The 11,613-nt window shown below is 40.9% G+C and overlaps 2 protein-coding genes across 3 annotated transcripts in view; one reads left to right on the forward strand and one right to left on the reverse strand.

The window, feature by feature from the left end:
- Positions 1–1,178, reverse strand: part of tpgs2 (tubulin polyglutamylase complex subunit 2) — a 3,931-nt gene extending 2,753 nt beyond the window's left edge. Inside the window, exons 1-5 of the mRNA XM_005731274.2 lie at positions 999–1,178; positions 812–891; positions 629–716; positions 327–467; positions 43–156 (exon numbers count right to left, since the gene is read on the reverse strand). Coding sequence (XP_005731331.1) covers positions 43–156; positions 327–467; positions 629–716; positions 812–891; positions 999–1,065 — 490 coding nt within the window. The 5' untranslated portion in view covers positions 1,066–1,178. The remainder of the gene's footprint in view (positions 1–42; positions 157–326; positions 468–628; positions 717–811; positions 892–998) is intronic.
- Positions 1,179–1,298: 120 nt separating this feature from the next.
- kiaa1328 (KIAA1328 ortholog) overlaps positions 1,299–11,613 on the forward strand; it is a 14,755-nt gene continuing 4,440 nt past the window's right edge. Inside the window, exons 1-11 of one of the 2 annotated variants that reach the window (XM_005731276.1) lie at positions 1,299–1,384; positions 1,762–1,797; positions 1,868–2,118; positions 3,270–3,370; positions 3,508–3,623; positions 8,058–8,182; positions 9,221–9,603; positions 9,703–9,921; positions 10,067–10,162; positions 10,251–10,342; positions 10,508–10,616. In XM_005731276.1, the coding sequence (XP_005731333.1) occupies positions 1,330–1,384; positions 1,762–1,797; positions 1,868–2,118; positions 3,270–3,370; positions 3,508–3,623; positions 8,058–8,182; positions 9,221–9,603; positions 9,703–9,921; positions 10,067–10,162; positions 10,251–10,342; positions 10,508–10,616 (1,583 nt within the window). In that variant the 5' untranslated portion in view covers positions 1,299–1,329. The remainder of the gene's footprint in view (positions 1,385–1,761; positions 1,798–1,867; positions 2,119–3,269; positions 3,371–3,507; positions 3,624–8,057; positions 8,183–9,220; positions 9,604–9,702; positions 9,922–10,066; positions 10,163–10,250; positions 10,343–10,507; positions 10,617–11,613) is intronic. The other variant, XM_005731277.1, reaches the window with a different exon arrangement.

Here is an 11,613-nt window from a genome sequence, read left to right on the forward strand (position 1 = left end):
TATATATTATAACCTATAAGATACAATACACAAGCAGAGCACCTGGAGTGCAATTTTTGTAGACTAGGCACACTTTGCCATTCCCACCACAGGGATCCAGCTCGAAGATGCGGCTCCGGGAGTCGAAATGAGGTGCGACGGGCACACGCGCCGACCCTGACAGATAGCATTAATGAATCTTGAATAAATATTTACGGTCCAATCAAGAGCTCATTCATTAGCCTGCTTTCTACACAACTGAGCACACGTACTGTAAACAAACGTAATTGAAAGTGACGTGTTGTAATTGAGGATCCCACATGAGGATCTGGCAGGTGAATATTTACCACTTTCTGTGCCGCTCTCCTCCCAGTCTAGGTCAGCGAGTGATGGCGCATTGGGCAGAGAGAAGAGTGACACGGGCTGGAGCAGCGGGCACAGTCTGGCCACACTATTAATCATCATGCATCCTAAGGGAACACACTCACCTGAAAGACAGCACATCCACACAGTGAGGGCTGTGTGCCAAGAACATAAGAAAAGCTGCTATTTTCATTTACAACATTACTTGAAAATAGTTTAAATAAAAACAGACTTTTTTTCTCTTTTGAAAACTGTGAATGCAGACAGACCACATCAGGACACCTACTGTCTAGTTTAACGCTCCATGTTAGTGTAAAGCTATCAGTTGTCAGATAGAAGTCTCTCAGGTCCTCTGGTAATATACATGTGTTTTTCTGGCAAATAAACACAAAAGATGAATAACACATGACAAAAGTATACAGTACTGCCATATCAATATCTGACATCTACCATGCATCTTCCTTCCCACCTGCTCCCATGACAGCAAACTCCTCTTCTCTGCAGGCTCTCTTTCTGCGAAACGCACGTCGACTACCCCAGGCATGTTCTCTGTCCCAGCAAGGACAAGTTCATGACATTTATTACAATCTATTTTTTCCACAGAATTCAATGCTTTGCTAGCTAACGCTCTCAATGCATATCACAATCATACACACCAAGTATCCGAGTGATACCGAGCATCAGCCTATCGGCAATCTTGAAGCTCTCCTTTGTTTCTTCCATTTGGGTGATTGCGATCACAAATTTGTACAAAACCCAGAATGCATCCTTTGCAGATGCCTGTAGCGCATTCTTCCCCTTGCTCCAAATAGCTCATCTGCGGACGCAAGCGGAGGGAGAAAGGACGCAAAACGGACATGAATTTGCACCAATAGAAAGCCACCCTTCTACAACACAACCAATGAGATTTTTGCTTGTAAGAGAAAGGCGGGACAACTATTCCTTAGCAACGCTTGGCTCCCTGGGAGTGGTGGCGGTTGATTCAACATGGCGGCAGCAGCGAAAAGAAGTGAAAATTCGGGGATATTTTGGATGAATGGCGGTACGCTGACTTTTATCGAGCTACATTAGCCTTATCCAACACTTCACAGTTGTATATATCTTACAGGAAGACATAAAGCTTTTCGAAGTAGAGTTATAGTGTTACTTTTACGTCCGTACTAGAAAGTTGTTTTCTCTGAGGAAGTGAGAGAGCTTGTAGCTAATTATAGTTAAGATAAAGACTGCTCACCTAACCACTTATTTCAAGTTGATTTTGGATAGTTTGTTATTGATGATAACGGTATTCATGCTACCTCTTACACTGAGTTAGTCCTGCTAGGTCTCCCAATACAGAACAGAGCAAAAATAACACTGTAAAAGCCATCTGCAGCTGTTTAATTTGAGTGTCTCCATCCTCTTTTTGTTATGCCCACACAGTGTCAGATGATGAACGGCCTTTGGTGTTTATTCCTGGTGAGTCCAGTGATAAACAGTAAAACTTTATATAGAGTGGCTCTTATTGTTGTCTTCTTAACATCCTCAGGGGTGGACGGAGAAGTGACGTCTCAGGCCCCTTTTAACCTGAAACCACTCAGTACCAGTACATCCAAGAAAAGAGGCCACAAGATGGGAGTGAAGAGCACTTCTGACTGCAAAAAACAGGCCAAGCAAAGGAGAGAAGTCAAAAACCAAAGTGATCACTCAGGGGTTTATACTAAGGAGGACGTGTCTGTTCACCACAATGCTGCTGTGATGACACCTCAGACTTTTCTTCCGGTTTCACAGGTTTCACAGGTATCATAGGATTTTTTTCGGCTGAACTTTTTTGATTAAATGGCAATATGTAATGCACTGAATTTAAATTCATATAGTGCTTTTTTTTGTCTCAAATAAACCCACTGGCCACTTCATTAGTGACGCTTTGCTAGTATCAGGTTGAACACCCTTTTGACTTCTGAACTGCCTTAATTCTTTGTGGCATAAATTCAACAAGGGGCTAGAAAGATTCCTTAAAGATTTTTGTCCATATTGATGTATTAGCATCACACAGTTGCTTCAAATTTGCCACTTGCACATCAATATTGTCAATCTCCAGGTTCGCCAAAACCCAAAGGTGCTCTTTTGCATTGTGAGCTGGTGACTTTTGGGGCTATTTGAGTAGTGAACTCCTCATCATGTTCATGAAATCAGTTTGAGATTATTTGAGCTTTGTGACATGTCATGTGACAGAAGATAGTACACTGGTCATAAAAAGATGGACATGGTTAATACTCAGGTAGACTTTAGTGTTACACCAATGCCATCATGCTAATACAATGCAGGATGGATTCATTCTTTAATGTTATTTACTCCAAATTCTCAGACTACCATCTGGATACCACAGAAGAAATCAATACTCATTAGACCAAGCAATGTTTTTAAATCTTCTATTGTCCAATCTGATGGTTTGAAATAAAGCAGGTCAACTAGACCAGCGGTCCCCAACCTTTTTTGTGCCACGGACCGGTTTACGCCCAACAATATTTTCACGGACTGGCCTTTAAGGTGTCGCGGATAAATACAACAAAATATAACTAGTACTGGTACCGAAAAAAGAAGATTCATTCATAACACACGTGAAAAGACCCAGGAAAACCAAGTTAACGATAAAAACGATAACAAAATAACGCTGAAAACTGATAAAAACCCTGAAAACCATACATTTCACACCTGAGCCTCAACTCTCGCGGCCCGGTACCAAACGACTCACGGACCGGTACCGGTCCGAGGCCCGGGGATTGGGGACCGCTGAACTAGACTACATGAATTGCTGTCATATGATTGGCTGAACCTAACAAACAGATGAATTTGTTAAATATAGTGGCCAGTGAGTGTATATAGAAACAGTACTGCTACTCTTTATTATTAAATCTGTATGTTTAACTCTTACTCTCATATTCTTAAAGGTAATTTCTGAAGTCAGCAAAGCAAAGAGTGAGGTCTGTCTGAAAGACCTTTGTCCTGAAGATAAGCGACGAATTGCAAATCTCATTGAAGAACTGGCTAGGTATCCAACGTTATTATCTTTTATGAATTTAACAATTTATAGTGATGGAAATTAAAATGTATTTTATTAACTCCTCATATGTTTTCCTTCTTTTTTAATTTTATTTTTAAATTGTCTTTTGTTTCCCTGTTCTCTAGAGTGAGTGAGGAGAAAGAAGAGTCGGTGCGGCGTCTGAAAGATGAACAGGGAAATTTTGAATGCAAGATTCAGCAGCTAGAGCAACAGAACCAAATCATAGCACAGGAAAGGGAAAGTATCCTTTCAAAGCAAGCAGACAGCTGCAATGTATAATGCCCTGCTTTTCCTAATGGGCCATATGAAGTGAATTTTTTTTTTTTTTTAAGTGAAATGATAAGGCTGTGGATGCTCTTTTGAGAGCTGCATTGGGTTATGTTTATAATCAGTGAAAGCAGATCTGCTCATCTTGTTCTGTTTGAATGTTTGTCAGACAACTTGACTTTCTTTAATGATGTTTGTTTAAACTATTTTGGAACATGCATCTTCACGTGATAAGGCTGCTGCAAAGACACCAAAAAGGAGTTATTGTGCTAAAGCTGATGTTTAAAAAACCCCAAAAGTAAAATGTATTTAAGAAAAGACATTTCATAAAGCCAACACCTTGTGGCTCATTATGGTATTTACTGTATATGATTGTATTGTGTGTGCTGTTCAAAAAGAAAGTCTGCAGGGGGCAGTGTTGTCTCAGGCAAGGCTATTTACAGTCTTTGGGCAAGAACCTTCAATCTGATACAAAAGGCAGAGAAGTAGAGCAGATGAATTTATATTACTTGATGTCTGCTGCAGTTGTCTTTTGCGAGTGCTTGTAGCTTATCCGCTGTTGTGTACAGAATCAATTTCATGGTTGGAGCCGTGCCCTAAACCATCTAAATCATCTTATCATCCAAAGATGAATTTTCATATTCACAGAGAAGACCACAGTATTTGCTTTTTACCGTGTTTTTTTGTCACCCTCCCATACTATTCAGTGTTAGAGAATATCTCTCAGTTTCTCCTGTAGAAAATGAGATCAGACAGGTCAACAGCTGATTCTTGTTGGTCTAACATGTCTAACGGTGCTAGAGTTGTAATGCTACACCCCAATCTGCTGTCTTCATAACAATTCTGCTCAGGTCAAACTAGAGTATGGCCAGCAGTCAATTTAGGTTAAAAACACTGCGAAATATGAAGAGTAATTGACCCGGCTGGTAAATTGCACGATTGGCAACGGCGGCGGGGAAAATTAGGAAAGCACAACTCAATTAAAGGCACTTTGGCTTGGAGACTTGGCATTTACACCAAACTTCTAAACTCCATTAAAAAGGTATTTGAGAGGAAAAAGTGTTCGGATCCAAGCACCTCCGGGGGGGAGAACGTAGTCTTTTAAAGTGTGTGCAAGAGTCACGAAGGCTCTTCTCAGGCAGAAGGTTTCGGCACTTCTCCGAAAGGTTAAGGAGACACCAAAGGCAAACACACTGAATGAGAGTCTTGTCAAGTCTAATTCCATTACGCCTTAGCTTATCTTATCTCACCAAGATTCAGGGATGTCAGGGGTATAAAGAATGTAGGACTATACCTTAGCCCCAAGCCAACTAGGATGAGAAGGAAAAGTACCCTTGATATTTGGGATGTTCAGCTGACATTTGGAGCTGACTGGCACACAGGGCTGAATTTGTGTTTCAGATAGAAAGGATGCTTTTTTACTTCAGGGCATGTTGGCACGAGCACAAGTCAAGGTGGCGTTAGTAACATGGTATACTGTTTTACTTTCTGTATCCAGAACAAGGCACAGCAGGTGCTACATGTAATGCCACTTATTGAGCTGAAACAATTGGAGGGAATCCTGAGGCCATGGAGAGAGGGACACAACAGTTCTGCTGCGTGTTACTAAAATGGCATTTGATAGAGGAATGCATTGGCATTGGCATTCCTCTATCACAGGAGTGCTAAATCCATTTCTGGCCTTAAAGGTTTTGATGTGTGACATTTACAATGCGGAAATCTAATTTTATCAAGTGTGCTTTTTGTGATAAGCATACATCAAATGCTTGCTTTTGGATAAATTCAAATTTGTTATGTTTTAGGGGTTATGATGATTTGGTCTTGTTGTTGTGTAACTCACCTTTTATTCTTGGAAGTAGTGCAGTAGTCCTTTACAATAAATTACTACCTACCAGTGGGTAAATACGACAGCTTTATATTTGAATATATAGCCATTCTTTCTGCAGGAGTATAATAAAAGTGAATGGAACCAGTTGTGAGCCTAATGTAAAATAAATAATGCTTAATAAATGTAATATTTTTTTTATGGACCTTGTGTGTTTTAAGCTTTGGTAGGTGTGCCATTTGACATATTCCATAGCCACCAGCCAGTTTGTACTGATGCCAGGTCGTGCATCTGTGCCACAGAACTGCTATTGCTTTCGAGTTCTGATCAATGAGTCTCGAAGATGCCTGAGAATGGTTTTCTTCATCTTCACTCTTGGAAATTTCCAGAGATTTTCTAAAATAACTGTAAGATGATGTGTGGAGTTGTGTATTGGTTTATTGTGAGATTTGGCATTCATGTCTCTTTTTCAGATTCAGCAGGATTGAAGCAGTAATGTAAACCGTCTCCTTCTATTAATTCCCCGCCATTTCTTCCTTACACACATTCATACTCTCACACATATTCACACATCCGTCTCCGCCCCCATACCTCTCACATTCCAGCTCAGGCTCAATCTGTTTGGCACACTGTGCTAAAGCAGGTTTTAAAATATTCCCCCCTCCTGTGCAAATTTGTTCCACCTTGAAGTGGATTTCATTATTTCATTTGAGCCTCGGCCTGACAGGGAAGTGAATCATTTTGACAGACCCCGTCTGAAGCCTCTTCAACCCAAGCCCTTGATTCGGAGTATTTTTGGAGCAGGGGGGAGGAGTAAGTCATTGTTGGCACGTTGCAGCTCTGATGTAAACTAGGGGCTTGCTGAGAGCTTGGCCCCCATTGGCTGATGTCCAAGGCTGTAGAGGAAGCATGTTTAGTGTAGCGACTGGCTGAGAAGTGGAATCTTATCAGTGTTGCGCCACTCGGTTCAGATTACCTAGCACTTGCTATCCAGGGACTGCATTACCCTGTCAACACATTAACACATGTTATGTTCATCTATGCACTGGGATGATATGATGCTGCAGCCTGCTTGGGTGTTCAGCACAGATGGACTTTGCTTGTGTGTTTTAGATTGCGTGTGGTCTCTGCTTTGTATGCCGACATAAAGTGGGAATTGCCTTATATTGTGGTAAAATATGCATTTAAAAGAAAAACAAACCCTGAACACACCACACATTACCTTGGATTGCAGTGAGGTTTAGTTGTATAAGCATGTTCACTATCTCCCCTTTAGGACTTTTATTCATGCTGCATAAATAGACCTCCCAACACAGGTTTACATGATGTGATGTCCTTGTGATGTCCTTAAGTTCTGTGTATGGAACTGCTTCCATGGAGATCAGTGAGGCGGTAGAGGAGCCCTAGTTAGACGGAGGGTTCAATCAAAACATTTCCTCGCATTTTTCTAGTGTTTATGGAAGCTGTTGCATTGCTTTTGTCTGGTGTCTGGTCCTCAATTCAAAGTCGTCACCGCTCCCTTCTCTTTCCCTGTGTCTCATTTCCACAGCCTGATTGAAGTCTTCTAACAACCAAAGTGTTTTCTTATGGAGTGTTCTGCCAACTATTCCTTCAATAAGACTCTTCTTTGAACTTTGATTTTCTCTTTAAAATGAGGGTTTCTTTTCCAAATGGATGCTGAGAAACTCATCAGCTGGGGGAGCAGGGGCACCATCATAAAAAGATATGGCCTAGAGGAACACACTTTATGGTCAGCTTGGGTGGGAGTGTGTGTACTACTTGCTTTATTGTAGTGTTTGTGTGCGGGCTGTTTACAGTGCAGGTGGGGAATTTGTGCTCTCGTGTCTTGCTGTTTTTATGTTTGTACTAGAGAGTCAGATTGACAATGATTATTGAATGTGTGCGAGTATGTCTGTGTGCAGTCTCTCCATTCTCATGCTCATTATCTTTGTATGTGCGGGTGTGGTGTGGTGCTGCCACTGTCATTAGTGGGGCTCCTGAGGCGCAGCAGTAGTCCCGCTCCAGATTAGTTTTCTTGTGTCTGCCAGCTCTCTGTCTGGCAGATAGCCTGGCGTGGCATTGCCCAGCTCAGCTCAAAACAGCTTGGCCCTGCCCAGATGGTGAAAGCTCTGTGCCACAACAACAACTTTGATTTTGCTGGACTCTTCCCTGTCTCTGTTTTCAGCTTTGCCTTTTCTCTACTTTTCTGGTCCAATGTGTAATTGATTACGGAAACAAGGTTTTAATTCAGATTGTCGATCTAAATCCAGCATCTTCAAAGTAGCACAGGAGAAACTTTTCTTTCACTAAAACTACTTCTCAGCAAAAATTGAACTCATCAAAGAGCTACACGTTAGGGATTTGTAAGATTTATTTATTTATTTAGAATGAAAATGAAAACTCCTTCCTATTTGAATCAAATAGTGAAGCCAGAATTTCTTTCAGTCACACAATTTGATGGAACTCACTGCATGATTTCTCAGCCAAATCTGGGGTGGTGGTTATGTTTTACTCTAAGGGTTTCTTTTGTTTCAGTTTAGCTGTTGTTCTACTTTGTTAGTTACTTAACCCTTGGTCCTCCAGGTCTGCAGCAGCAGTACAAAGAGTGCCAGGAGCTGCTTGGGCTCTACCAACAATACATTTCTCAGCAACAGGCAAAGCTCAATCAGTCCATTGCCCAGCTTAGCCAGCCATCAAGTCACAGCAAGGTAAGATATGGGATAAAATGGTTGTGTGTGTGTTATAGGTTATATGTACACACATTTCCTTTTATGTTTCTATTGCAATGGAAAATGCACAATAAAATGACAGCCATTCTCCTATGGGAGCCACATTCAGGCAATAGCCCTGTTTGCCATCAGTCACATACAAAAAAATCCAGTGGAAACACATGCAAGAGGCATTGTTCCATGGCCAAGTGCCATAATAATTTATAACAAATCACTACAGTCCACAGTCACTACCTCAATATGACTACAACCTAGTAAAAACTCTCTCAAGGTGACACTTTAAAGGCGAAGATGCCTCTCTGGCTGCAGCCTCTGTATGAATGGATGACTTGGCCAACCTCATTGTCCGCAGTGGCTCTGAATAATGTGTGTTTGCCTGCTCTCTGACCCTCAGCAAATTAGTCAGTCTCTTTCTCAGTCTACTATAAAATGGGCTTTTCTCCTTATGTTTATCTCATAATGTTCATGATCTTTGCTCACCTGTCACTTGTGTTTAGCTGAAAAACACAGGTTTATCCCTTTTATATTATAGCTATACAAGGTCCATGATGAAATCACCACTTTAGCACAAGAGGATCATCAGTGTCATCATCATATCATTTTCATTACCAGTGTCTACAGAGCATGTGCTCACCTACTACCTTTTATATGAACTGTTCTTTGGTATCTCTTAACTCAGTACACAGCCACAGTAATTATGTGCACAAATGGAAGGAAGTAGACCAAAAAAGATGCCTTGGGTCGCAGCAGCTCACATAGAGTGCAAGTGAAATGTGAGTTCTTGTGAAATTGCTCTTGCAAGCAAATGGGGAGCTTTTACGGCACATAGTAACGCGAGCAAATTAGGTTGCTAAGCGAGGCCTAATTCCGTATTGGTAAATTTCAGCTTTGCAGCCAGCTCTAAATTAAAGTTTTATGGAGCAGTCGAATGTTTTGGCTGAAAAACTCCCATCAGTTTTTCAGAGGCTTCCTTAATGGGCCAAAATACATTAATTGTCCTCTTTGTTCTCTGTCCAGGTGCACAGTAGTGAGGAACTCCCCAATAGGACATCTACAAGCAGAGCTAATAGCTCACTCTTTGATGGCTCATACCTCAGTCACGCTGCTACTGGAGGACCACAAGCTCGAGCATACAGGAATGGTTATGGAAGAAGAGGAGCAGTACGGACATTTAGGAGCACTGCTTGTCTTTCTTGTGATGGACCGTTAAGTCCAACTCATGGGCCAGTAATACAGCATAATTGTCAAAAAATAGAGTGCAGGGGCCCACACTCATCCCACAGATGTGAGTGTTGTGAATGCAGGGATCAAGGCACTGTCTGTGGAACACAGCAGCAAAGAATTCACAGTTCCTCTCGTCTGAGCCACCATGATACCTTTAACCAAGATGAGTGTAAAAGGTACAGTATTCAGCCATACCAGCATTACTTTCCTTTTTTCATGTTGAAAATTTTAGCAAGGCACAAAGGAGATGGCATGTAACATGCATTTGCACATAGGCTCCATAGTGGGAATATCATGGACTCTGGGGCCAAGGAAGCTCTGACCAGGCCTCTGCTGGGTCAGGAGGACTGGGAGGAGAAGAGGCACCAGCTGCTGCTGCAGAAGATGCAGTTAGAGATGGAGAGAGAGAGGCTGCATGCACGCCTGGCAGAGCAGGAGGAAAGGCTCCAGAGACAGAATCAGCAACTACAGCAGTCACATCTTGATTACAAAAGGTAGAACGGTATCTGCTGTTGACGGTAGTTACTTTGGTACATCCATTACGTGTCTGCAATCCTTGGTCTTTTCATATTTTGTGTCATCCTCTGTACTTCAGTTTATACCATTGCAGACTATTTTAACTTGCTATATCTTTGTTAGATTTCAACCAGCTACTCAAGCTGAGGTCAGCTCCTCTAATACTAGGAGTGATGTTACAGAAGTGCAGAATCCTTCGCACCAAGATATACCCTCCAGGTAAAGCAAATTTTGGCATATACAGATATTGCACACCAACCAGACACATGTGAAAGGAACATTAATGCATTTTGTATGTTGTCTACAGTGTGTGTGATGATGCAGGAGTACATCCTGGAGGACAGAGCTTGCATGAAAAGCATCCAGAAACTGTACCTAATCCTCTGAACAATGGCAGTGGTAAGCTTGTATTTTCAATTAATCAATAAAGTGTTTGCACAGTTTAGCTTGAGACAGGGGAACAGTTTAGCTTGAAATACATATTTTAGCACTCTCATGTATCACTAAAATACCTTGTTAAATTTTTAATAAAAAAAAGCAAATATATCCTTTTCTTGACCTCAGAATATTTAAAACGGCCCACAAAGGACATGGCCACATCTCCTGCTGAATCACCTGCAAGCCTGAGGAAGCACACATCAGTATCTGCAATCCAAAAGACTCCAGACACCAGGTAACAAACATCAATAAACAATTTAATAAACATTTATTGTAATAGTTTGTAAGTTCATTAAAGTGCTGTACAATGTTTATAAGGGTGGTCCATTTTTAGCAATTATATTGGATAATGTAGTTCTCAGAAGAACAGTCTGTGTGGTATACTACACAAGAAATACAAAATTTTATGTCATAAAGGTAAATCGATCAAATATTAAGTAACTAAAGGTTTAAAGTAAATGTAGTGGAGTAAATGCTATACCCCTTTTTAGACTCGCCCATGATTTGTGTATCGCTGGGCTGGGGTAGCTGCTGTCTGCTCCAGCAATCATTACAAAAAGTCAGCCAAATTCAAAGATTGTGGCAAACTAAACAAGCAGTTCATTTGCATATCTTGACAGCTTTCATTTGAACAATTTCTTAGTTTGTTTGTGCTGCTGTTGTGTAAAATGCACCAGTGGTGGGTTGGAGCAGCTGAAAAGTAGCTTTTCTTCACATTTAATCTAACTGAACATTTGGTGTGTTGTAGGACGTATTGGTATACTGACTGTAAGAAAAAACACTTCTCATATGTGAGAGTACATGATCACTGAAAAAGCCTTCACTGACCCCAACAGGCCAGCATCAGGGTCCCCAACATACTTTATTATTATTATTATTATTATTATTATTATTATTATTATTATTATTATTATTATTATGCATGTATTTATTTATTAACTGACCCGTCGCCATCAGGCCACCAGTTATGGTGAATCTTGTGCCAGCAGATTTGTGATTTAAAAACATATATGAAAAATCAACACAGTTCAAACATCTGAAGGATGTAAGAAGTCATGAATCTGTGTTTATCTAAAATTCTGAACTGAGGGTCCTCGGGTTAAGGAATGTTTTCCACAAGGATTTATGGGTGAAATAAAGGTAGCAGCTTAGAAACTAGGTGATAAATTGGAGTGTTTTATTAGTGGTCTGTGGCAGCGAGTGTCTTTTCCTCCTGTTTCCAACAAAAAGAT

The sequence above is a fragment of the Pundamilia nyererei genome, unplaced genomic scaffold (assembly GCF_000239375.1).
Source record: "Pundamilia nyererei isolate P.nyererei 1_Seehausen unplaced genomic scaffold, PunNye1.0 scaffold00042, whole genome shotgun sequence".
Classification (NCBI taxonomy): domain Eukaryota; kingdom Metazoa; phylum Chordata; class Actinopteri; order Cichliformes; family Cichlidae; genus Pundamilia; species Pundamilia nyererei.